Source organism: Barbatula barbatula, assembly GCF_947034865.1.
Source record: "Barbatula barbatula genome assembly, chromosome: 2".
Taxonomy (NCBI): domain Eukaryota; kingdom Metazoa; phylum Chordata; class Actinopteri; order Cypriniformes; family Nemacheilidae; genus Barbatula; species Barbatula barbatula.
The window spans coordinates 10,962,202-10,990,064 of record NC_136767.1 but is presented as its reverse complement, the minus strand read 5'-3'; the positions used below and the strand labels follow the sequence as shown (position 1 = coordinate 10,990,064).

The 27,863-nt window shown below is 38.5% G+C and overlaps 1 protein-coding gene across 1 annotated transcript; it reads left to right on the top strand.

Moving 5' to 3' along the window:
• Positions 1-218: 218 nt before the first annotated feature.
• Positions 219-27,181, top strand: sv2ca (synaptic vesicle glycoprotein 2Ca; the record flags this gene model as incomplete). The annotated part of the gene is made up of 12 exons (XM_079449809.1): positions 219-804; positions 9,631-9,811; positions 12,014-12,165; positions 22,083-22,216; positions 22,725-22,814; positions 23,283-23,393; positions 23,515-23,603; positions 24,868-25,032; positions 25,156-25,289; positions 26,431-26,634; positions 26,722-26,881; positions 26,998-27,181. 12 exons carry the CDS (start codon positions 219-221, stop codon positions 27,179-27,181), a joined length of 2,190 nt encoding a protein of 729 aa, XP_079305935.1.
• Between the last annotated feature and the right edge of the window lie 682 nt (positions 27,182-27,863).

Sequence of the window (27,863 nt, the reverse complement as noted above, 5' to 3'; positions counted from 1 at the left end):
TTTATTTACAGTCTATTTTTGAAATGCGTCAAAAAACATAAAAATACAGAAAAAGATCTAAAATAGAAACAGAGAAAATCATGTAATTTTACTGAAAATATTTTTTACAGTGTTCCTTTATCTTTTATACCTTCTAGACCCATTCATGAGAGTCATAAAGGCAAAGGCTGTACTTCTGTAGTGACTGCAGACCTCTTTCCCTCCACCAACTTCTAATCATGGAGGATTCAGCACCACGAGACAACTCTTCTCTCATAAAGGGTGCCAGAGACATTGCTAAGGAAGCCAAACGACAAGCAGCTAAGAAGGTCAACAAAGCTGTGGATTGTGTGTCAGATGAATATTCCCACAACCGTGCCTACCAACGCTTCCAGGATGAAGACGATGACTACTGCAGCCGGCCTGATGGGAACTACACAGGCGATCATGCCAACGATGAAGAGGGGTCCAGCGATGCCACAGAGGGTCATGATGATGAGGATGAGATGTATGAGGGGGAGTACCAGGGGATTCCCTCAGACACAAAACCCAGAGATGGGCAGGTGGCACTGGGACAGCCTCTTTCAGATGGCCTAAAGGATAGACGAGAGCTGGAGAATGAGAGACAGGCGGACGAGGAGGAGTTGGCACAGCAGTATGAGCTCATCATACAGGAGTGTGGTCACGGGAGGTTTCAATGGCAGCTGTTCTTCACTCTAGGGCTGGCGCTCATGTCTGACGGTGTGGAGGTGTTTGTGGTGGGCTTTGTTCTACCCAGTGCAGAGACAGATATGTGTGTGCCTGACTCCAGCTCTGGTTGGCTAGGTAAGAAAAACAGGAACAATCTTAATGATAGGATGATGCATACACTTAAGCACAAAATAAAGCTGCTTAAAATGTTTTTCACAGCGATGCCATAGAAGAACCATTCTTGGTTCCACAAAGAACCTTTCAGTCAAAAGTTCTTTAAAGAACCATCTCTTTCGTACTTTTTTATAATCTGAAGAACCTTTTTTCGCCAAACAAAGAACCTTTCAGGTCCGTAGCCAGCCAGTTGAAAGGGGAGGTTCTTTTTTTTTCAAAAAGTGGACCTTTTTGCAGTTTTCTCCTTTTGTATTTAATTATGAGGTTCAAATACTTCATTTTGGTGACCTTTTATGCACTAATTTCTGCTGGATTAGCTTGTCTTCTGGTATCTTAACCAGCACGCTTTTGGTTGCACCTAAAATATTTATTGCATTGTTGTCAAATTGCTTCCTCATGTAACACTTTTGTCAGTCCATACACAGTTCATAAGTTTAAAGACCACACTAACAACAGAATAGATTTAATGAACTTTGCTGAAATATTAATAATAATTCTTCTCATCATCATTTCTTGACTCTCTGTCAATGCCTCTCTGCTATGTTTTATTATTATAACGCTACGTTTATATGTCTATTATATTGTAGACCAGGGTTTCCCAAACTTTTTTCTGCAAGGGCCACATAATTCTCCCTGTCTTTAATGGGGGGCCGGGTCGGTTTGTAACAGAAAATTACATGGGCCGAAGGTACTTCTTGAATTTGTCACGAAACAGGTGAGAGAAGAACCCAAGCACAGGCAGCAATAAGGGGTAACACGGATTTTAATACAGTAAAACAGAAAACCCACGCGGTGGTAAAATCCAGGGGATAACAAAGACAGCAAAAAAACAGGAACGAAAAACTCACGGAGGGTAACAGAACAGGGTGCTAACGCTGGGACACAGCGTAGGGACAAATCCTCAATAGAGCAGTTACACAGCGCAAACAGTTACCATGAGGTACGAGAAACAAACGAGCACAGTACAGAGAATACAAGGGAATTAAATAGGGAGACGAACAAAGGAGATAACGATGGGCAGGTGTGGGTAATGCGACACAGGAGGATTGCTATACTAGAAACGAGAGGGGCGGGGCCAAATGACGAGACAGGAGAGAACGCATATTATGTCCTAATTGACAATATGTTTCTCTCCACATAAAACACGTGGGTCTGTCATGATTCTGCCTTTAGACCAGAAAATCAAGACAAGAGAAGGCAGAATCATGACAGAATTATTGTGGAGATTTAATTATGATTTGAAATGTATTTATTATGCCTCCTAATGGTATAATAGTTTATTAATAGTTAATAGTTTAGTGCTACTCAAATTCAAAACATATTTTCATATGCATATTAATTAACCTTTCTCTTTCCCAACCACTTGGCCATTTTGTCGTCTCTTTGAAATGTCCCGATGGTTCGCGTGTCAGTTCTATCGCAATGGTACGTTATGAATTTAACAAATTATTAGGCTATGTGAGTAACTTCGAGAAATTTGGGTCTGAAAGCCAATATTCTGACAATATCCCTACTAGAGCAAGCTCCTGATTGGTTAACGCTGCGCGAATTTTCGCCAAAGTTCAGATTTTTCAACTCGCGCGAATCACGCGAACGCTCAATTCGCGTCATTCGCGCAAATCGCGCCGCAAGTAGGTCATCGCATCTTTGCATTGCCTTAACATGTAAATCACTCGCGCTTAACGCTGCATTCGCGTTTGGTGTGAACACACTATAAGGCATTGTTCAGAGGGTCGGTTCCAATCTGTGGGCGGGCCACATTCATATACAATATATATATATATATATAACCCCTCCCCCCGCATCATTCAGAGGCGATGCTTCTTCACGTTGCTTTGAGAAGTGTATTGCGAGAACTCTCTCTGTCTGCGCACGCACACACACGCGTCCTGCAATAATAATCATATTTATTTGAAACAGCAACCCAGAAATTTGTCACAAGCATTGATTAAAACAATGATGACAATAATCACATAAAAATATGTAAGTCACTTTGGATAAAAGCGTCTGCCAAATGACTTAATGTAAATGAAAAAAAACCCGACTTAAATTCTGGACCTTTGGCGCAGTGAGGGGGGGTTCGTTCGAACCACCCGAACCCCCCCTGCCTACGGGCTTGCCTTTTGTGGAACAGAAAGCTTCTTCAGATGTCAAAGGTTCTTTATGGAACCAAAAGGTTCTTCTATATGGCATCAAAGAACCTTGTGAAGCACCTTTTTTAAGATTTTACAGAAAGTGTGAATAGTTTTGACACACATACCCAAAATCATGTTAAAATTTTCTACATTTTAGTACAATAGTGTTAAAAATTTAAAAAGAAAAATTGATGGAACTGAGATCAAATAATGTCAAACATACTAAACCTATTTACAGTAAGATTGGTCACAAACATTAGAACAGAAGACAACTAACAGAACATTTAGAACTGAATCAAAATGTTAAACAAACATCTTTCAGACTTCATTTACAAAACATTTATCAGCCGGACTTGCATAAGTGTATCAAACAATTCATCTTACAATAGCCTTTTCATGTACACATAGAATTGAGGCGACGCCACACTCGCGAGTCGCGAGAATCGAAAGTGCATTATGGGTATCGCCGCCATTTGTAAGGTATCAACACTGAGATGTTCTATCTTCTTCATTTAATTTCGCTTCTTTCAGAGATAAAATGGTGTGTTCCTTTTGTGTAATATCCAAATATGAGGTTGAAGCCAGCAATGCAGGGGCACTCGACTATTTGTGGCCAGGTAGTATGGATCTGTGTTGTTAATGAATCACCAATGATCGGTTCCGAATGAAAAAAGTTACGTTTCCTTACATCTTTGGTGAGATTATTTTGGTAGTATTAGTACTTGGTTTGCTTCCGTTTCTCCAGTATAACGATTTAATTGGTTTTCACTGTACCGCTCCGTAAACTTTCAGTTCACTGTTCAATGCAGCGATACCTCCAAAATGATGCCTCGTTGACGTCACACACAATAAACCCACGTGTCTGACAAACACAGATGCTGTTAGTGCAGGGTATTATGACTCGCTGGATTTTGGTTTTTTCTTCTTTTTTTTTACCAGTTCCCTTTGACCTAGGTTAGGATCATTCTATCAATTGACATTGTCAATTGAAGGTACAAGGTTTGTAAGTTTAATTAAATCTGTCTGTCGTTCTCCCTCTCAATCTTTTTTATTTTCATGGTCTTTCTTCTTCCCGTATGCACTCATCTGGAGAGCCCTGTGGGCTTTTTCTGGGCTACGCTCTGCTTCCCTGTCTTTTCAAGGTCTCTCTCTTTCTCTTTGTCATCTGTCACTGGCTTTTAAAACATAATCGCACATGGCCAGCCTTGACTGACTGTAGCCACAGCTTCTGGAATTTAAGATCAGATACGGTCATCAGCTGAAAGGTTTGCTGTTCTTCAGCCAAAAGCAATGTCATACCTCTTTTTAATAGGGGTTCTTTGTCATTTGAGGGGTTTGTTAATAATTGGCTGATATTATTTATTATTAAAGTGGCAATAAATATATCGTGTTATTAAAATGACCTTGTTTAATGACACTAGACCAGTTTGAGAGTACAAAACTAAAAAAATAAATGATAAGTCCACAGCACCCAATATCATTGTCTTTGGTTGTCCCTGTCCACTTAAAGGGCATTCAATTAGCTTTTTATAGTTGACTTGATTTTCAGAGGTCAATGTGCCACATGATTTCAAACAGATGTTTAGGAAGATATTGCGAGCTTGCTAACTACAAGCTAACAATCGATTTGGTCATGCTAAAAACTGGTCTAATAAAGAAAAATGAATGGGACAGTGGGAAAAAAACTATTTGTAAAAGTTCACAAAGGTATTGTTGATGTTGTTTTACAGTATAAAAAAGCTTGTAATATAGAATTTGTAACTATTTTACGAGATGGCTAATTTGCATGCATTCGTACGACGTATTTATTACATTGTTCTTGCCTTCCAGTGATGGCTTCAGTATTCATACGAATTCATACAATGTATAGTATAATGCAATGTAAGTCGCTTTGGATAAAAGCGTCCGCCAAATGCATGAATGTAAATGTAAATATGAATTAGCCACCTCGTAAAATAGTTACAAGTCCTAAGTATTCCAACATTGGGTGTCCTCTTATTGGATGAGTGTCTTACTGTTATTGCTCCCTATCCTTTTTTATTACATTTATGGTACAGTGTAAATTCAAATTCTGATCATTCAGAATATACTTAAAATTATTGTATTAAAAGAAAATGGCACCCCTTTATATTGATAATGATTATGGTTGAGTATTAAGTCATTGCTTTACGTTCCTCACAGTCATGTATGGCCGTAATCATGCTTAACATAAAGGCATCAGAGTTGTGTTGTACATTTAATTCAGTTTGCACTAACATTTGCTTTGCTGTGAACCTGCCCCTTTATTCATTTTTAAGGGAGATACTTTTGTTTGTCACAGTTTAATGCATTGTCTGGTTAATGTAGAGAAAGAAAACATAGGATGAAGCTGAGCTTATGACATTGAATGAGCATGTGTTTTAAATGGTTTAAATGTAATAATAATTAAATTGAATTAGGTCACTAACAGGATTCTCCACAATTCCCCACAGCCAGATTGTGAACACAATGGGAGGTTGAGCTATTCCATGACTATGATGAAACATTGTTAAATATGGCTCCTATCCTATTCTTGGTTAGGGTTTGCATTAGGGTTTAAAGGGGTCATTTGTTTTAGGTGTAATGCAATGTGTATACACGATTAAAGGTTAAAAAAGCAGTGTATTTTCCACATACTGTGCATGTTCTTATCTCCTCTTTCTCCCGCCTCTCTGAAACGTGCAGATATTTTACAAAGCTCATCGCTCTGAAAAGCGATGTATGCTATGATGGGCCAGTTAGTTAGTGATTGGTCGAATACTGCAAGCGTGTGACGGAAATGTAACGCCTCTTACCATATTTGGAACATTAGATTCCAAAGCAATTGTACTGACAGATACGCCCACCTTATGCAAGTAGGCCTATACGTTTTCAAATCATACCACGAAAATACACAGATTTGTGGGGGTATGGTTACACAAGGCGTTTCAGACACGTCTGGGTGAGCAATCGCTTTTAGATAGAATGCATCTTTTGTTCCGACACTTAGAATTTTGTAATTTTAGGTGTCTAATACATGCATGGGCAACTTATAACACACCAAAGACACAGTAAAACACGTTTTCGTGCCATATGATCCCTTTAATTGACAATTGTAACAATTTTAAGAGTACGTTTTTGCTTTTGTAATTGTTGGAAGCTTGTTTACAGTCAAAATTAAATCCTTTATGATCTAATACAAAGGCTTGATATTTAATACTATCATGTCACAACAGTTACAGACATCACTTGCAGCTATTGCAAAGTGAAGAAGTAGATTGACCTTAGGAAACCTTAGAGATTCACCTTTACATGCAGAACAATTTATGCTGTTAAATAAAACTCACACTTTATGCTGTTATTCTTATTAATCTATGAAATTTACCCAAGGGACATTTATTCTTCTATATAGAAAAGACATGAGCCCTTTTATGCTTTAATTTGTCTCTCTTTCGTTGGCTTCGCTCTCTCGTTCTCTTTGTTAGCAGTATATTTTGTGCTTTGTTGGAAGCTAAGCTTGGCTCAACTGCAGCAAATCCAACTACGGCAGAGATTACAAGAAATGCACAGCTTTCTAATGTGTGTTTGCATGTGTATGATATACCTTGACTACATTTAGAGGGAACAAAATTATGTGAGCATCAATGTGTGACCAAAAGCATCAATGTGTGAATTCTCATATGCTCTTGTTCTCTGATGCTTTCAGAAGAGTAAATTTTGCCTAGGCATAAAAGAAGCTGATTTGCTCTCAATTGTGTTGAATTCACAGTCAGACTCATTGGAGCCTGCTGGGAAAACAACATGAGAGTGTAAGAGCTTGTGCCATATAGGCCGGCCCTCCTCGGTCCCTGCTAAACCTCTTTTGTACTAGCCACTATAGCCACCAGACCCTCTGCAGACTCACTAAATCATCTGTACTACACCTGTTTTTTATTGGCCCCTTTTTAGCATCAGTAAAGACACAGCACACCGGCAGATCATTGTAATATTTGCATAATGATTCTTTTTTCTCTCTTTGATCTCTTATATACATACAAGGGGTCACAACAATTGAGTGTCTTTGGAGTTAAAATAGTTAATTGTATTGTGAAAATGAATTATTCAAAACCTCCAACATTTATAAGATAAGGATGCCTGCTCAACAGCTTGGCCCACCCCAGTCATGTAAAAGATTACAAAGTAAGCAGGACAGATAAGATTTGTTTAAAAGGACCCACTGCAGATTTTGAATGTAATTAGGCTTATCGGTTAGTAGAGAGCTCCATGAACTGGATGTGTCAGATAAGAGAGCCATACAAAATGTGTGTATTTGTGGGTCCCCAGGATCTAAATTATAGGGACAGTTACCCTAAAATGAAAACTCTGACATGATTACTCAACCTCAAGTCGTTCCAAATGTGTATAAATGAAACACAGAGAAAGATATTTGGGGGAATGCTGAGATTTCTGGAGAACCACTGACTACCATTAAAATGGTTGTCAAAGGTGGCCCAGAACTGTTTTTCCCCTAAATTCAACAGAACAAAACATTATAAATTATACAATCTTTTTTTCTACTATGGTAGTCAATGGTGCCCCATAAATCTCAGCTGCTAACATTTTTCCAAATATCCAACTGTGTGTTCAACTAAACATATAAATTGTAACAGGTTCGGAACAACCTAAGAAGGTTTAATTCATGACAGAATTTTAATTTTGGGGTAGAGTATCCCTTTAAGGTAAAACCTTTAAGAAATAAAGAATCCTATGACCCTTAAAAGTCAGTTTCCCTAAAAAAATTAAATGTCTTATACAATGATCAGCAGGGCACAAAAGGTGTCAGGATTCCACCATCATCACCAGCTTCATCACTCACTCCGCACACTCGTTCAACCTCTCCTGAATATTAATCACCATCACCTGCACCTCATCAATCTTCCTCTTATATATTCAGCACGCAGTCATCATCTCATTGTCTGGTCTCGTCATTACAAGATTCACAGACTCTCCTCTGCTAACTACCTGGCTACTCAATCATCTTTGATAAGGAATACCTTCTTCAAGCCATCTTCATCCCAGAGACTTTATCTACGCTGCTGTTCCGTTCCAGTCTGGTTACCTATCTATTCATACATATACCATATCCGTGTTTCTGCAATAAAGAGTATATATTTTACCCACCTGTCTGACTCCTGTGCCATCCGTGACAAAAGGGGTGGTTATTTGTAACATTTACATTTATTCATTTGGCAGACGTTTTTATCAAAAGCGACTTACAAGTAGTTTTTTACAGTGGCACATTACTGCAGAGCAATCAGGGGTAAGGTGTCTTGCTCAAGGGCACTTCAGTCATGACCTGCTGGCATTGGGATTCAAACCAGCAACCTTCTGATCACAAGCCCAACGCTCTAACCACAGCTGAATTATTGCTATCTGTTTTTTTCTCTGATTGCAAGATGATGGTCGTATGTGAATTTGTGATATGTTTTCATGAAGATATGGACAAAGATTGTTTGGTTAGCAAATGTTTTGTTAAAAAAAACATATACTGAAGAAATGTACTTTGCTGATTTCTCAGTAGGGTGTGCAAGTCACCAAATCCAACCTAATATCATCTTAATCACTGTTTATCACTTATTGTCAAACATGGCACTTTTAGATTAGATTAGATTAGATTAAACAGTAGAGTGTAACAAAATGTAGTTTAGGTCTAACCAGAAGTGCAGGATTTATAGTGTGCCTAAATACAGAATACAATATTAGAAATATACTATTAAAACATCTCAGCTACTTGTAGCAACTGTTCACTAGGCTTGGACATTTTTTTAAAATAATTTTGTAGTTGTACACGAATGGTACTGAAAAGTGATAGGTTGTGCCTCACTCTCCCCTAAATCCAAGAACTGAACATCTGGGGTCTATATGTTGAAATGTTGTTAGAAATGTATTACTACAGACATACAGACCCACAGTATAAAACAAGCTAATATATAAATATATTCAAAACCAGTATAGTCACCTGTCAGAAATGCATCAGCATATTGATAATTCTTGGTAATTTAATGGTTGATATTATCTAAAAGTCCTCATCGAAAGTCCTCAAACTTGCCCTGTCAGGGCATTCCAGTGTGAATTCAATAATGCTATATGTTCACAAAATAATGTGTGAAGTTTTTCTTTTCACAAGATCATATAGTTTACTGCCTACAGTAAATTGCTGTGCTGTTCCACAGCAGCAAGATTTATGGTCACAGGGAATGCTGTTGTAGCAGACCTAAATTTACACTTAAAGAAATCAGCTAAATCTTAAAGATATTTATTTTGTGCATCAATCTGTCCGTCCAAGCTGATCTCACGGGAACAATTTAAAGCATAAGCATAAATCCTTAATGTAACTTTTTTCCATGGATGCCAATAAAGCTTACAAAGATAGAGATGGTGAAGTGAGCAACCATTTGGTGCACTACAAAGATTTTATGCATTCAATGGTTCAATGTTTTTTCTTTTTAACGTATTGAAATATTTTTGCTAATAGAATCAGCATGGAAAGTCTTCCTGTCACCAGCACACATCAAACAAAGTCCTGCTCTTTCTACATGTGACCTATGTAGGCAGTGTGTGTGTTATTTCTGTCTTAACTTTCATTCTTTAATTCTTTCTCTACTTCTTCCTATAGGCAGCATTGTGTACATTGGGATGATGCTAGGGGCTTTCTTCTGGGGTGGCATGGCAGATAAGGTGGGCAGACGACAGTGTCTGCTCATATGTATGTCTATACATGGCTTCTTCGCCTTCTTGTCATCTTTTGTGCAGGGCTATGGCTTATTCTTGCTTTGCCGCATAATAGCTGGCTTCGGGTGAGTTCTTCCTCTCCACACAGTCTATCACATTTGTTTAACAATACAATACTGTCAAATGCATTAGATTTGGAGTTTTGAAAAACAAAATATTGACAGACTTTGATATGTATTCTTTCATCTTCAGTCATCTCGAAATTTACTGTCATGATTCTGCCGCATCATGTCATGTTTCACGTGGTTTAGTGGCAGGATCATGACAGAATCTCATGTTTTGACCGGAGAGATTGTATGGAAGGCCAAAAGGGCCATAACTGCCTCTCTCCACACAAAACATGAGATTCTGTCATGATCCTGCCACTAAACCACGAGAAACATGACATGATGCGGCAGAATCATGACACTTTACAGCGGTTAGCCTACATTAGAAGCTAATTGTTTTCAGGCAGAAATTATAGTACTCATATAAACATTTTATTTTAAAAACAGCTCAAACACTATCATTGCCATTTCTTCTTGACCATTGTCCATCCACCATCTCTATCTATATACACAGCGGGGCCTCTTACATGCAATTGACCATGTTGTTGTACAGTATCCCTATACCAGGGGTATTCAATTAATGTTCCAAGAGGTCCGGTCTTTATATTTTTGGACAATTTTTTTTGGGGGAAATAAATATAAATATTTAATTAGTTTAGCCCAGTTGGATATATGTATTAAATAAAATAAGTAAAATATGATCTTTTATCAAGCCATTTATTTAATAATTTGATAGCAACAGTATGTATGTATTGTAGGCTCTGTGGCTTAAGGGGAATGATAATTAATATTTGTAGATAAAAACTACTGACAGCATACAAACAGCAAATGTACTGTAACAGTTAAAATGCTCTGATCCTATAAAGAAAACAAAGTTACTTACTAAATTAGCATTTCCATGTCATTCATACCAGAACTACTTCTATCTTTAAATAATTTCCCATTTAGAACGTTGTTCATTATTAAAATGTGACCCTGCTTCTGAAAACTCACCAAAACTATTTTTACTGTTTTCTACATAAAATCATCCTACAGAATATTCTGTGAAAATACAACAACAACATCTTCAATATTGACTGAAATCTTAGTGAAAGTAATGCTTGAAATTAATATTTGATGCTTGTCTAATAATTAATTTGATTTTGAGACTTTAGCCTGGGTTTTCACAGGGACACAGATGTTAACATGCAGATCAAAAATTCTAGCATGATACCAGAATGTAGTTGACAAATGTACTTTGACATAGATTTCTGCTGATTGTTTTGGCGTGGTATCATGAGAACTATTCTGAAGGCACATTTGATCAATTCTCCTCTAAACAAGAATGTCCCACTCTTCTTTAGATAATAGTCTTCTTTAAGACAGACAATATATTAAGGCTGACTGGATCGATAGTCTCTGCAGTGCTGCTTACTTGACCCATTCATTCTATGTTTCTGACATAGACGCACCACGATACTCATGTCCCAATGGAACCGTTGTGATTTTTAATTAAAATGAGCTTACTTGAGAATACTTCATTCTTTTGGAATTGGAATATTGTATCTCACAATTACAATTTCATTAGAGAACATGTTAGTCCCCTGGCTACCATGTCAGAAGACACACGCACACGCACACGAACACGCACACTTCTTTCTTTCTTTCTTTCTTTCTTTCTTTCTTTCTTTCTTTCTTTCTTTCTTTCTTTCTTTCTTTCTTTCTTTCTTTCTTTCTTTCTTTCTTTCTTTCTTTCTTTCTTTCTTTCTTTCTTTCTTTCTTTCTTTCTTTCTTTCTTTCTTTCTTTCTTTCTTTATACTATTTCAGTGAGCCCTGATAAATGCAATTTCTACTATTTCTAAAGCATATCTTTATAATAAACATTGTTTTCTCAATACTTTACCCACTCTACAACGCAAGGTAGAGCGAACAATTGAGGCATCGATATCAACATCGCTCTACCTTTTGAGGTTACTTAAGGTAAACCTTCTTTATAGTTCGGGGAACACGCCTAGAAAAGATATAACTTGAGTTAAGGTGTACCTTAAGAGTCTTTGTAGCTTGCTAAGAGACAACGTTATCAGGAAATGCACCCCCGAATATCTAGTAAGGTCTTGTATCACAATAATGTGATGCAAATCATCCTGCTTAAAACATAAGTACATAATTATTATTATTAAATATTTGTGAACAACATTTGTGTGCATTTTGTTATCCTTTTTTTCCCCCGATGGTCTTTAGGATTGGTGGAGCAGTACCCATTGTCTTCTCATACTTTGCTGAGGTATTGGCAAGAGAGAAGCGGGGAGAGCATCTGAGTTGGCTTTGCATGTTCTGGATGATTGGAGAGATCTATGCCTCCGCAATGGCCTGGGCCATCATACCTCACTACGGTAAAAGAACAAGATCCTGCTTTTATATGTCTCTGTTACTTCTATGTTCACTGAGCAACTATAAACCTCAGCAGAGTATTTAAATAAACGAAAGAAGAAATATTTTAAGGAATAGTTCTCCCCAAATTTAAAATCACCCAATAATATACTCACTCTCATCTTATCCTGGATGTATTTGTGAGAGAAATCAGTTAATATTTTGAGCATGTTTCATCACAACGAGTCACAAGACAACCAAGGACCAATGAGTTTTAAAGGCCAAGAGAGGATGTAGGTAGAAGGGTTTTTTCAATACCTCATAATAATAATACTCTCTGTACCCGCTTATACAATCTGAACATTGTGACTGAAACTTTGTATCTCTGCCACGTCTTGTGATTGTTGCCTTCTTTAGATAAATCGATTGTTGTATTCCTCAAACTGTTAGGCTAAAAGCATCTGCTAAATGATTAAATGTAAATGAGATTCAAAGTTATTGACGTGGAGCATTCCCCATAGTCATATGAATTACTTTTATGTTGAATGCTCTTTTAGGAGCTTCCAAACTGGGGGTCATAGCCAGGATATAATTTAATATAACTTTGATTGTGTTCAGCTGAACAAAGGAAGTCATATAGATAATAAACCTGTTCCATTCTAATCGAAAATCACAGCTAGAATCCGATTAAAACAAGTTTCTCGGTTGGTCTGTCCTATCAGCTGGCTTTGATTGTACGGGGACACAGAACAGCAGAGCTTAATGTTAAGTGATTAAAGTAAAAAAGAGCACTGCAGGGATATTTAATGGACGTAGCCGCTCCTATGGGGGATGGAGTAGCTTGGTGATTTATGAGAACCTGGATTCTAGAAATAAGCTGCAGTCATCAGTAACAAAATGATGGAATAGCAGGTACGGGAAGTGAAATTAAGCTGATAGGATACGGTTAGGAGTCCAAACGGCAGCCATTACAGACCTTACAGATCGTAATGAGGTTTTTCTCCTTGCCTTGTGAGACAAAGCGAGAAGCGAACTTGATTTATGTATGACCCCTCAGTGGAGCCCAAGCGAGGGGACAACTGTCAGACACAGCGACTGGGAGAGTATTAGGCGGTCTATATATGCCAGGAAATCAATGGAAAGTCATCATAGGCTCTGTAAAATGTGAGTTTCTGTGAGTGTGGGTGTGTGTGTAGCAGTCATGGGTTGGATGTTTTTGTTCTCTTAAGACAGTAGTGCTCAACCTTAAGGGGGGTGCGATGGTTCCCCAAAACCCAACCTTTGGAACTCGATCGCGAATGAACGAAGCAAGGCGATTGCAAATTGATGGAGGGCAATGTTCGGTCTGAAGCTGCGCGTTATACAGATTCTCATTGTAGGTCCAGCACGGTGCAATTTTAAGCTGCGCACATAAGCTTAAAATCTTCAAAGCAGGCAAACGTTCACTCAGGAAGCAGCAGCATTACCTCTACATCATCTTAAGAAACGGGTAGATCATATAAGTATATCATCATATAAGTATTTTCGTCTTTCAGGCTGTAATTTCAGAATAAGCGCAAGTCTCTCTCTCCCCGATGAGTTCAGAGTGCGCGTGAAGGGAGTGGCATGTAAATAAAGTTGGTTTTCATAGATTTCTGAACATGGACAGCTGTTTAAAGCTGTTGATAGTTATTAAGTCGTAAAGCGCTATTTTCAATAGGCAAATTACATCTCTGTTATAAACTGCAAATAAACTCTTGCTCATGTTAAAATCATTGAAACATGCACCGTTCTCATGATCTGACAGATTAATCTTTTTGGAATAATTAAATAACTATATCTTACATGTTTTACACATTATCTTATCTATCCTCAATGTACAGGTTGGGGTGCCAGCTCTTTAAAAGGTCCTGGGTTTACAGGGAGGCGTGACCACTGTCTTGAAGGAATTGCTCACTTACGAGATACAATTTCATGATAATTTACTCACCCCTTTTGTCATCCAAGATGTTTATGTATTTTTTTCTTTAGATGAAAAGAAATTAAGGTTTTTGATGAAAACATGGTTGCCTTTCTCTCAACGTTGTATCGAAACCGACAGATGGGGTTTGATCTTGAGAACCTATCAATTCTGATTGTACTTTTTAAAAGGAATGGTATGAAGCACAAGTTTTCGCTCCATACATATGGGTATAAAAGGAAGATGGCGCGCCCATTCATTCACCTTTTGTTCTTCTGAAAATGCTGAGCATCTTTATATGCAAAATGCCTTTATCTCTCTTGGTACTACAGGACCATACGACGCAGATCAGCGGACTCGGCCTCTCGGTACGACTACCCTCGGGCGTTTCAGTGGAAAGCCATAAGTGTCTAAAAGAGCAAATTTCCCTAAAAGGCAAATTTCCTAAAGCGTGCCCGTGTCACTGACATGTCTTGCCGCTGTAATCTTGGGTGTTATCGCTCTGTTCTCGAAACCAGATGGGCACGAATCCTGTATCAGGTGCTTGGGGCTCAAGCATGCAGAGACAGCATTCCTGGATTTGACATGTACGCATTGCAATGGCATGTCGACCAGGGTTTTGCGGACACGTGTGGCTGTTTTCTGCCTGGACGCAGCCACAACATCCTCTGCTTCCCACACCGCGGAGGCTTCAGAGCCTGCCGCAGCATCCGTGGTGATTCGCAGACTCCCAAGGACGTTAATCCGCTGTCCCGACTCCGATGAGCGACAGTGGACCGTCTCATAGCGGAGATGTTGACGAGGACGAAGTGTTCATCACTGCATCGGATGGCAACTTCCAGACATCTGATGCAGAGGACTCCTTGGAGCTCTGGGCTACGGCTGGTCGTGACCCAGGACAAGGCCGATGCGGAGATGTCGGCCATGCTTTCCTGGGCTGCAGTGCACCGCACCGCCTTCCCCCCAACAAAACGTTCCGTCACACGTCAGGATTGGTTTGTGGCTATCGACCTTGAGAACGCTTACTTTCATGTCTCTATTCTCCCTCGTCATAGACCGTTTCTGCTGTTTGCGTTCAAGGGCCGGGCATATCAGTACAGAGTCCTCCTATTGGTTGGCCCTGTCTCCCCATGTCAACGGGGTGAGTAAATTATCATGAAAATGTATGTCGAAAGTGAACAATTCCTTTAAGATTGATATTTCAACTGTTCATGTCTATCACAAATTCTTAAATGGAGGCTCTGTTAGCCTAGGGTGTTTTAGTTCAACTTCTAGATAAATCGCCAATCCCTTAATTCTAGTTTCCTTTAGCGCTCCTGAACACGTGGTATTACTTTAAAATCCTGTGTTTAAGAAATATGTCACTTCATAATAGGGCTGTCAAATGATTAATCACAAATAAAAGTTTGTGTTTTCATAATATGTGTCTGTGAAATATGCATATTCATATTGTGTTATAAGCACATACTCATACATGTGTGCACATTTAGGAAATGTTAACATGTATTTATTTATATTTACCAATCATTTAAACTAAATATAAATTATATATTATATATACATTTATTAATTTCAATTTTGTATTTTTCTTAAATATATATGCATGTGCTGTATGTCTTTGTTTTTATAAATACTAATATGCAAAGTACACAGACATATATTATGTAAACACACATTTTTATTCTGGATGCAATTAATCGTGATTATCATTTGACAGCACTGCTTCATAACAATCTGTCATGAATCTGCCTTCATGTCATGTCTATTCTTGGTCTTAAGGCAGATTCATGACAAAGTCTTATGTTTTATGTGAGAGAGAGATGTTGGTTCGATCGGCTTTCTTGCTCTCTCTCTGGTCTGTGTCTTTGTTCCCGCCATCTCGTTTCCTCGTTAACCTTCCCTGAGTGTTTCAGTACCCGCACCTGACCCTTGTTAATTATCCTCTGTCTGTCTCCCTTTAAAACATCCTCGTGTTCACTGTCCTGTGCTCGTTTGTTGTACGTGTTACCTTGCCTGTGCATGTTACCTTCCGTGAATTTTAGAGTTTCTAGTTCCCTTGGTCTTGGTTTTGATAGTCTCTGTGTTAAGTTAGTAGTTTGTTTTTGCCCCCCATGTGGGAAGTGTTTGTTTTCAGTTTTGTATTCTAGTTTATTTAGTGTTTGTCCCCATTGTGGGTGTTTGTTTTGTTATTTATTATTAAAGTCTTGTTAACCCCTTCATCCCTGCTGCCTGCGCTTGGATTCTCCTCTGTGACTCATGACACAATCTTTAGTTTCATTTAAATAGCATTAGAATATCTTAGAAAATCCTTACTTAAAAAAAAGTATTGATCATAACGCAACCAGACATTAATTAACATTATGCGCTGATAAAAAAGTTAGTATGTACATTCAAAATGAAGTCATAACAACTTTTAAAGGAATGGTATTTTGACTCACTGTTGCGTAATTCCAAACCTGTAATCGTAATTCCTTCCTTTGGTACACAAAGGGGATATTTCAACCTAATCTCACAGGATTTTTTACTATTTTATGAGGTGGCTATTTGTATGAATTTGTACGATGTGAATCATACAAAAACATACAATTATTAGAAAAATGCAATACTGAAGCCCCCCTCTTAACCCCAGCCTCCAACATCACTGGAGCGAATTACCATTAAAGTAAGGACCAAGGATAGCTGTCATTTTTCATCTCATTGTATCAATAAAAGCAGACAAAGGTTTGTCATTTGCATTTGGTTATTGTTATTTACATTTTTGGTTCAACTCTATCATTAGAATTTTGTATGTATGTTTCTTTGATACAGTCTTTATATACATTTAAAAAAGATACTGTATGGTAGTAAAGCCACAGACGAGCCACTGTACACCAGTAGCGGCTAGGTCTGCTAGCTGCTGACTCAGTCATCCGTTTCCCCAGTCAATTATGTACATAATCTATGTAATGAGATTTCCAATGACATGGGTGAAGCATTAACCCTCTGGGTCTGGCTGTTGTTGCAATCACAGTTTCGTTGCTTTCACTTATACTGCAGTGTAATATTACTTCATTATTCACCACAGGTCCTCAAAGAGCTACTCAAATGACATGCACAGACACGGTTCTAAACCTTAAGATATGTATTAAAACATTATATGGTATGATTATTTACAGTAGGCTAGTTAATACATAGGTACTGTATATGCTTCACCATTCCCTAACCTTACAGTATCTCTTTGACTCACATACATTTAGGCACAGGCATTTAACAGTTACTTTTATACAAAGTGACTCACACTGCATTCCCTGGGAATCAAAACCACAACCTGTGCACTGCCAGCCCAATGCTCTACCAGCTTAGATACAAGCATTCAAACCAACACAACACATTCAAACAAACAATAAATGCTTGTTCATAATATAAAGTCCAGGTCTGGTCCTCTCTCGTCGCACACTCCTGTCGCTCGTCATTTTATGCTTCCGGAGCTCCTCTGTGAGAGATACAAGAACGGTTATCAAGAACTCATTATCACTCGCATCGTCGGCCTTGCGCCGTTCCCTCACCTCTCTGGTCCCGCCTTGCTCATTACAGTATGATTGCACACAGTGTAAGCATCCACATATAATCAGAAGCATTCATCAAAGACATATTTTAATGTGCCTGTAGATTCGTTTAACTCTGCCTCGTTATGCATCAATAAATCGTGATTACTTCCTCTTTTTTTCTTTGGATAATGTTTACATTTATATTTATGCATTTGGCAGATGCTTTTATCCAAAGTAACTTACATTGAAGGGTACTACACATTTGTTTCTGAGGACGTGTCATCCCTGGGATCGAAATCATGACTTTGGCGTTGCTAGTGCCATCCTCTAATCAATGAGCTACAGGAAGGCTGTTTACCCGATATCATGCCAAAATCGTGTAATAGACACGCTGGTCCACTCGAAAATTTGTGTCAGTGTCACGCTTTGCCTCCTCTAGGCTTTAAAAGGACAAGCTCAGTGCTTTGCATTTGTAATACTGAAACGATTTTATAAATACTGTATGTACATATATATAAAATAATATATATTTTAGAGTACTTAACCCCACTTCTGCCCTAAACCTACACACTTCTCGATGATAAAAAAACGAATAGGCCTCAACCACAAGCATTTATTAAACCAAAAACCAGTATAAAATCATCATGAACCGTTCGCATTGCATTCCGAGTCTTCTAAAGCAGTACAAAATTAGGTTTTAGCGCACCAGGAATGCACGCCATGGCAATTCACTATCCGTCCTAAATAGTATTTGAAAATAGAAATAGTATGGCCCAAAACATAGTATGCTGAAATTATTATTCTCAAAGTGCCTGTATGGTCTTCTGTGTCCGGTGAAAATTTGAAGTTTGAATCCCTGGACACTTAACGGCTGATATTACCCACAACTCACAGCGAGAGGGCGGAGTTTAGTGACCCTACACTGCATTAATAAAATAAAATGAAAGATGCTTCACTATACTGTCAATAAAAAAACTGATTTATTATGGTTGTGTTATTTTCCTTCAAAATCCCCTGCTTTTCTGATGGATCTATATTTTTTATTGTAGGGATTGTAGGGATTAATGTGTTTGTTTTAAATTGAAATGTATACGTATTTTTGTTAAGACTAACACAGTTGGGCAGTCACACTGATGGCATGAAAAGTTTAGTGAGTCTTCTAGACCGCCTTGTTACCCATCAGACCCAATTTCAAGTCAGCCCTCATAGTCAACCTGCAACATTTCCAACCTACGGCAAACCATGCAGAGTCTGTAAATCTATAGATCATTCCACAGTGTCTCATTGCAGAAAACAGATGTCTAAAGTGCTTAACTCCTGGGCATTGGAAAAAGGACTGCCCTCAACGAGCCAGTCATAGTCAACATCAGTTTAACAGTATGGCCAGTGGACCATTTCAGCAGTCAAACTTGAGAACCCACTTCAAGGAAGGGGTGAGGTGGTTGTAAACACAAGTTCCCTTCAAAATGAATGTATCCCAGAAAATGCCCAGCTCCTAACGGAACCAGGATAATTGTTCAAGCCACTCAAAAAGTAGAAATTTTCATTAGTCTTTTCTATGTTCCTGTCTGTCAGGGAAAGAGCACACGGATTCAATAGCAGGTGAGCAGACTTTATTGAACTGACACACACAGAGAAATGTTGAGGTCCGGAGGCACAACTGAAAGAGAACAAGGTGGACAGAAAAAACAACAAAAACCTGGAGCCTGGGCAGACACAAAAACATAAGAGTTAATTAATCATGGCTTGCATTTTACTCTTCATCCAATTTCTGTCCTGTTAATCAGATTGACAAAAGCCCAATAGAAATGGGTCTCGGTGACATCACGATTGACTGGAGTCAGATCAGTGATGATTGTAAGAGTAAAAGCTAACCCAGTTACTGTTACAGTCAGACAGCCGATGCGCTCTCTCAACAGATTACGCTCCTCGAGAGTGGCGACTCCATCTCAGCTTTGCCAGATCATTTGGGAGCAGTTCGGGCAGGCGCAGGTGGACCCCTGGACTCATCCGATTGCCCGCTTTGGTACTCCCTGGCATCGGCACAGATGCCTTTGGCATAGCTGGCCGCAGGACAAGCGGAAGTAGCACAGGTACTGCGCAAGGTCAGGGAAGAGGAGTATCAAGTTCTGCTAGTTGCGCACTACTGGCCCAACCGGACTTGGTTCTCGGAGCTAATGCCTCTGGTGACAACTAACCCCCGGCCAATTCCTTGATGAAGGACCTCTTTCTCAGGGGAAGGACATGGTCTGGCACCCGAAACCAGACCTCTGGAACCTCCATGTCTGGCTCCTGGACGTGATGAGGAGATCCTGAGTGACCTGCCGCCGCAGTCGTGAATACCCGCATAGTTGTGCGATCGGGCTGTCATCCCTTCAGGAAGGCTAGAGAGCAACCTCAAGCTGTATCTCAGGAGCTCTGAGCAACTATTTGTCTGTTTTGGGAGACAGCAGAAAGGGAGAGCTGTCTCCAAACAGAGATTGGCGCACTGGATTGTGGACACCATCCCTTTGGTGTACCAATCCCAAAACATGTGCCCACTGGCAGTGAGGGCTCACTGAGGTTCAGACCTCGGTTTCTGACTCTAGACCTCTCTAAAGAGAATTGGAGATTTGCAGGCACTCTCGACCTCGCCATCCTGTTTAATTTTTGCCCCTGGGATGGTCAAAGCTATTCTGCATCCTCACCCGAGTTATCTGCCTAAAATTCCATTCTCTACCGTGCATTCGGTTGTTCTTGAGGCATTCTGTCCTCTGCTGTTCACGACGTTGGAGAAGAAATGATTACACTAACTGTGTCCAGTTTGTGCTCTTCAGAATTACATCCACCGTACAAGCCAGTGGCGTAAATCGGGCCGCGCATATTTATAACCTGCAGGTGCTGGTGTTAGACACACGTGCTTCACAACCAGTCGAACAAAGAATGTTCTCCCATAGCGTTTGAAATGCATCATCTCGTTCCCGCTTTTTCAGGAGGCAACAGGGTTACAGCCAAGTAAACCGAGACGTTCTTTCTGATGTTTGGCCGCATACCCAGACTGCCAGTATACATCATGTTTAATCAGATACTCTATAACCCGAATGTTGCAGATTATGGCTCGAATGCAAAGTCTATGATGTCTGTCTTGAAGGATGCTATGCAGATTGCTCAGAAGCATTGTTCTGCTGTTCAACGACATCAAGCTCATCAATTAAAAAATGGTGTCAATTTATCAGTGGGAGATTGCGTATTATAAGTCAGAACGTGAAAAAAAAGTTAGCTGATAAATGGGAGAACAGGGTGTTCACTGTTGTTGATGAAAAAACAGTTTTCGAGAGTTCACGAGATTTAAGGGAAAAAATATTTCAGAGTGGTATTGATTTGATGTATGGACGATGTTTGTGACAAATATCTAGTTTAATAGGGCAAAGTGCTGTGTGGCTTCTAGGTGCCACATTAACCTAAACGAAGTATGAGACTTGATCAACCTCCTATTTTCCTGAACCTTGAAATTGAGGTTACTTTCATGTTGGGTGCGTGAATAGATTTTATGTTTCACTTGTGCCCGTAAAATGAGTTTAATTGTAAAGATATTTGTTAAGGGAGGGGTGAATTTAAATGTATTGTGGTTGTGTTATTTTCATTACAAATCTATTATTGTTTATTTGTTCTTTATATTAGATTATATTTTGTTAAATTGAAATGTATATGTATTTTTGTTAAGATTTACAAAGGTTGTGCATTGTCACTTTTAAAGCATGTTCTTCTCCAGCGCGTGTTTAACTGACTCAAATTTAGCATGTGATGCAGATAGTGCAGGACAGCCAATTTTCTTGCCTACAGGAGGCAAAGTGTGACACTGACACATTTTCTCGAGTGGACCAGTGTATCTATTACGTGCTTTAGTGTGATACTGGGTTGGATGCCTATATCCCAGTAGGGTTTAACAGAAAATGTTGTCATGGGCCCTTTAAGGGGAGTGTGTGTGGGGGGGGTTAATGATTTATGTAGATGTAGTCATGTTTTAGCATGTGCATTTGCTAATTCCTTTCAACTTGGTCACTTTACACATTACCAGTAAAGAAAAATATGGAAATCCTGGTGAAGTAGACACCACACCACACATTTTCCAGCTTGATATCACACTTAGGATGCATTTACAACATGCTGAGATGCCATCATAGTCTTAATGCTGGTGTTCATGAGACCAGAAACCTGCTTGGCAACACTTCAAATGTGCAGTTTTTGATTCCATGTGTTGCTGAATGTTCTAATGTATATTAATTTACAATTCTTATTCAAACCGAATTTTTGCCAAAATGTAGTTCAATAGTTTCTCTGTACCAATGTAACCTCTTTATAATGAGGATGTTCTCCATAAACACTTTGACATGCTCTCAGCTACTTTTCGGCTGTAATAACATTTAAAATGCTATCAGAGAACACTTTAGTTATTGATAGATCAATAACATAATTTTTTAAATGTTTTTATTAGGCTGGAGTTTCAGTATGGGTTCAGCTTATCAGTTCCACAGCTGGCGGGTCTTTGTGGTGGTATGTGCTCTCCCCTGTGTCTGCTCTGTGGTCGCCTTAACATTCATGCCCGAGAGCCCCAGGTTCTACTTGGAGGTAAGTATTGTCAGCACTAAGGATTGTGTCATTTAGATAATGATAACCAGAATGAAAAAAAGGCTTTCAATTAAGCTTCATAAGAAGGACCATGTTGCATAATCACCATTTTATTCTGGTCCACCAGTCAGACCAGCACTAACCATTCAGACCCGAAACTTCACTGTAGTCTGACCTGATCTTTTCAGAAGATAATGTACCTGTACCTTGTGTTTTACAAAAAAAAATGCACAATATATGTCCATGTTGCTTTTATTGAAGTGGCCTCCTCCATCTCCAATTCAACGCTTGCAAGAAATTCAATGAAGTACTCAAGTCTTTAACATTTGAGAATATTGCTGGAATTAAGAGAACACGACTGTCTTTGAAGCTAATGATGTCGTGACTCTCCGCTACACCCTGCTTTCAGGCCTGCCATAGCAATGGAGGTGGGCGGCTGTCATCTAGCGCTGCGGTTGGCATTTAATCCCATTAATCTCTCAAGCATTTTTATGATCTATCCTTTCAGGTGGGGAAGCACGACGAGGCCTGGATGATCCTCAAGCAGATTCATGACACAAACATGCGAGCGCGGGGACAGCCCGAGAAAGTATTTACCGTGAGTGGATTCCCTCACTGCGCAAGCTTTATGCAGCTTAAAACACCAGCCATACTTTAAAGTTCATGAATGTTTGTCTCATACTGCCCTGTATGTTAAAGTAGGAAAGCATCAGTTTAAGAGATTGCAGGCTTTACAAGCACCCCAGAGATCAAGCTGTCCATAAAAGACGCATCTCATATATTTTCTTATCTTCTTTACAAATACAGAGGCCCCTAAACATATTTAGAAATAGAAGCCAGCAACAAAATATTATCTATGGTGTCACAGAAGAAGTTAAACACATAAACTGTAAACATGTTGTAGTTTGACAATGCTTTTATGGAAAATAAAATGTTGGATAAATGTCTTTCGTGATCTTGATATTTTTAATCTTATGCAATGACATTCATATCTCTTTAGTGCTCTGGGTCAGTAAGATTTAGTCTATATGGCTTAATGTTTTACTGTTTTTCTTTCTTTTTGCAGGTGAACAGAATTAAGATCCCAAAGCAAATTGATGACTTTGTAGAGATGCAGACGGAATCTGGCAACCTTTTATCAAAAGGGATCTTCAGAGTAAAGACTGAACTTCATGGGGTGAGCTTCATGAAACATTTGAAACTACTAAATACATGTGATGTGATTTATATAAATTACAATATACCTGTAATAGACTTTTTAATGACAAAAACTTAAAAAATGTTCTTTGTCCTCCCAGATTTGGCTGACTTTCTTGAAGTGTTTTAATTATCCATTAAAAGACATTACAGTGAAACTTGCTACTGTGTGGTTTACATTGTCATTTGGGTAAGCCCTTCCTCAATGTAACTATATGTCACCGTAATGTATACACATTTTTACTATATTTGTACTACTACCGCAGAGTAAACAAGGGTGTTTAAAGGCAATCTCTTAGCCGTTGTTGATGTTCAAAACACCAAAACAAACACACCCCTACCCCATCTTTCGCTTTCGTCAGCGCTCGGCTCAACTAATGTCCGTCCTGTGCACTGTGAACCTTACTTGCTGATTGGCTACAAGGTTGTTTTAGTGCTCGGCCCCACTTTGTCTAAACAAGTGTAATTCAGAAAACAGACACCCAAGCCTTAATTAAAATAGAGAATAATATTTATGTTGTATTGTAAATATTTTAGTTGTTTTACCTAAAAATGTAATAAATCTCATTATTTGCTCAACCGCATGTCAAAATAAAGCAAAGTTGCAATAAAAACTTTTTTTTTCACCCAGTTCACCCAAGAATGAACCCTCATATTGTTCCAAATCTGTATAAATGTCTTTGTTTTGATGAACACAGAGGAAAATATCTGGAAGAATGTTTGTATAACCAAACACCTTTGACTACCATAGTAGGAAAAATTGCTTAATACATTTCTTTGATCTGTTGAACACCAACAATATTTTGAAGAATGTAGAAAGCAAACAGTTCTGGGGCTCTTTTGACTACCATTGTCATTTTTCCTACTATGGTAGTTAATGGGGTCCAAGATCTGTTTGGTTAAAAGCATTCCTTCAAATTTCTTCCACTGTGTTCATCGGAAAATAAACATTTATACAGATTTGGAACAATGTGAGGGTGACTAAATGATTTATGGTGATATTTTTGGGTGAACTGTCCCTTTAAGATATAAAAATAACGTAGATCATTTTTAAAGTATATTAGAAAGTAGACTACGCTGTAAAATGTTATAGGCTATTATGGAATTATTTACGCTATTCACAGTAAAAAACAATTACAGAAATTAAACATTTTAAAAAATGCAAACATATAATTTATCTTTACAAAAATATATTTTACAGTATTTCTCTGGCGCTTCAGAATATTACTTTTAAATTTCTTTACGTTTTTTTTATTTTATTTTTTTATTAATTGCTTTTAGTATATATTCTAGGTCTTTTTAACAGAAGTCATTTGTATATTTGTAAATGTAGCGTAAAATAAAAGTCTTCTCCATGCAGTTGCAGACATTTTTTAGAGATGGTCTTGAAGAAATACCATGAACAAACATTGTGTCTGCTAGCTCACCTTTAAAAAACTTCAATGCTCCCGCAGGTATTATGGCCTATCTGTATGGTTCCCTGATGTCATCAGACATCTTCAGGCAGATGAATATGCCTCCAAAGTACAAAGGCATACGCATGAACGCATAGAAGACTTCACCTTCAATTTTACTTTAGAGAACCAGATACACACTAATAGCTTATTTGTCAATGACAGGTAACTCTTTTAAAGCCTTATGTAACAGTCTTTTTGTTCAAGTACTAATTTATATACAGTACTTTCTTTATGAAGTGTTTTTGTACATCCCCCACAAAAATCTTTTTCTTTTTCATTTCTCAGATTTATAAGTATGAAATTCAAGTCTGTCACTTTCATCAATTCCACCTTTCAAAACTGCTATTTCGAGGACGTGACATCAGTGGGATCATTCTTTCGAAACTGCACATTTATTGAGTCTGTCTTCTATAACACTGGTAAAATTTGTTATAATCATTTTTACAGGTACTGGTCATATAATTAGAATATCATCAAAAAGTTGATTTATTTCACTAATTCCATTTAAAAAGTGAAACTTGTATATTATATTCATTCATTACACACAGACTGATATATTGAAAATGTTTATTTTTTTATTTTGATGATTATAACTGACAACCGAGGATAATCCCTAAAGACAAAAAGGACTGGACTGCTGTTCTCTAATGAAAGTAAATTTTGCATTTCCTTTGGAAATCAGGGTCCCAGAGACTGGAGGAAGAGAGGAGAGGCTCACAATCCACGTTGCTTGAGGTCCAGTGTAAAGTTTCCACAGTCAGTGATGGTTTGCGGTGCCATGTCACCTGTTGGTGTTGGTCCACTGTGTTTTCTGAGGTCCCAGGTCAACGCAGCTGTATACCAGGAACTTTAAGAGCACTTCATGCTTCCTGCTGCTGACCAACTTTATGGAAATGCAGATTTAATTTTCCAACAGGACTTGGCACCTGCACACAGTGCCAAAGCAACCAGTACCTGGTTTAAGGACCATGGTATCCCTGTTCGTAATTGGCCTGCAAACTCGCCTGACCTTAACCCCATAGAAAATCTATGTGGTATTGTGAAGAGGAAGATGTGATATGCCAGACCTAACAATGCAGAAGAGCTGAAGGCCACTATCAGAGCAACCTGGGCTCTCACAACAGCTGAGCAGTGCCACAGACTAATCGACTCCATGCAACGCTGCATTGCTGCAGTAATTCAGGCAAAAGGAGGCCCAACTAAGTTTTGAGTGCTGTACATGCTCATAGTTTTCATGCTCATACTTTTCAGTTGGCCAAGATTTCTAAAAATCCTTTCTTTGTATTGGTCTTATTCAAATTTTCTTAGATACTGAATTTGGGATTTTCCTTAGTTGTCAGTTATAATCATCAAAATTAAACGAAATAAACATTTGAAATATATCAGTCTGTGTGTAATGAATGAATATACTATACAAGTTTCACTTTTTAAATGGAATTAGTGAAATAAATTAACGTTTTGATGATATTATAATTATATGACCAGCACCTGTATATTGTAATACAAAATAATCCTTCTGCTTTTACTGTATGGTAGCCAACATTACATTTCTTTTGACAGATGTTGACGACTCCAAACTTATAAACACAGACCTTGTAAACAGCACATTCTTCCACAACAAGACAGGCTGTCAAATGACTTTTGAGCATGATTATAGTGCATACTGGGTTTACTTTGTCAATTTTCTGGGAACACTGGCCGTCCTTCCTGGAAACATTGTATCTGCACTTCTTATGGACAAAATTGGCCGCCTGTCCATGTTAGGTAAGCTGATGTATTTTGCTCAAATAGGACAACAATACCAGAATATATGAAATGCTATGTGGTTTGAAACACCTTGCATTTTGTCAGGGTTTTCCATGATCCTGTCTGGCATCAGCTGCTTCTTCCTGTGGTTTGGCACAAGTGAGTCAATGATGATTGGGATGCTTTGCCTTTACAATGGGTTGAGTATCTCTGCCTGGAACTCTCTGGATGTTGTGACAGTAGAGCTCTACCCTACAGACAGAAGGTAGGGTTGTGTTCATGCATTATTAAATATGCCAACCCACACCCAAAAAAAGAGTTCCGGGAGCTCATTAAATATCAGTGTCTGATTAACTGATCTCCAACATTTTTCTATTTCAGAGGAACTGGATTTGGCTTCTGTAATGCCCTATGCAAGCTGGCTGCAGTGCTCGGGAATCTGATTTTTGGCTCTCTAGTGGGCATCACCAAAGCTATCCCCATTCTTCTGGCCTCCTCAGTGCTGGTCGGTGGAGGTTTGGTAGGACTGCGGCTACCTGACACCAGGTCCAATGTCTTAATGTAACCTTTGTTTCAGAGGTTTGGAGAAATCCAACAGGCTTGACTTTATCCTCATTCCTCATTATGGTGCACTGTGTACTTATTTACACTCATGCTTAATTTTTTTATGGTGTTCAACATTGCTGTGTGAAGATATAGGTAACCGTGGCTTAGTTATATTATATAGTTTATTAAATATATTAAACGGGTCGTTGTTTTGTTGACATGATACGTCCTATAGGCATTACCAAAACACATTTTGGGTAAATATACAATTTTGCAATAATAATACTAAACGATGGCTTTTCTTTGCAACAGAAGCATCCTTTCTACAAATTACCCCTTTATACCCCACCTATACAGTAGAAATGAACTGTTATAATGGCCTAGTCTTTAAATATTTAAATATTAGAAAATTTAAATATTGATGCCCTCTCATTAAGACTTGATAAAAATGAGCTATTAATGATCAGTTCAAGGCTGCTGTAAATATGCAGATAGCCAGGATGAAAATGATGCGTTGGTGAGAGAATAGCTGATGGTGGGTTGAGCGTTTAAGGCTTTAAGCAAACCTAGCAGCAACGTCTCTTTTTCAGTCTCTGCTTTTAGGCTGTAGCTGTACATGCTGAAGACATCATTGGCAAATGAAATATGCTATAATTTGTTTCAAATAGTTTTCTAATAGTTAAGGATACTAAAAGGTTTTG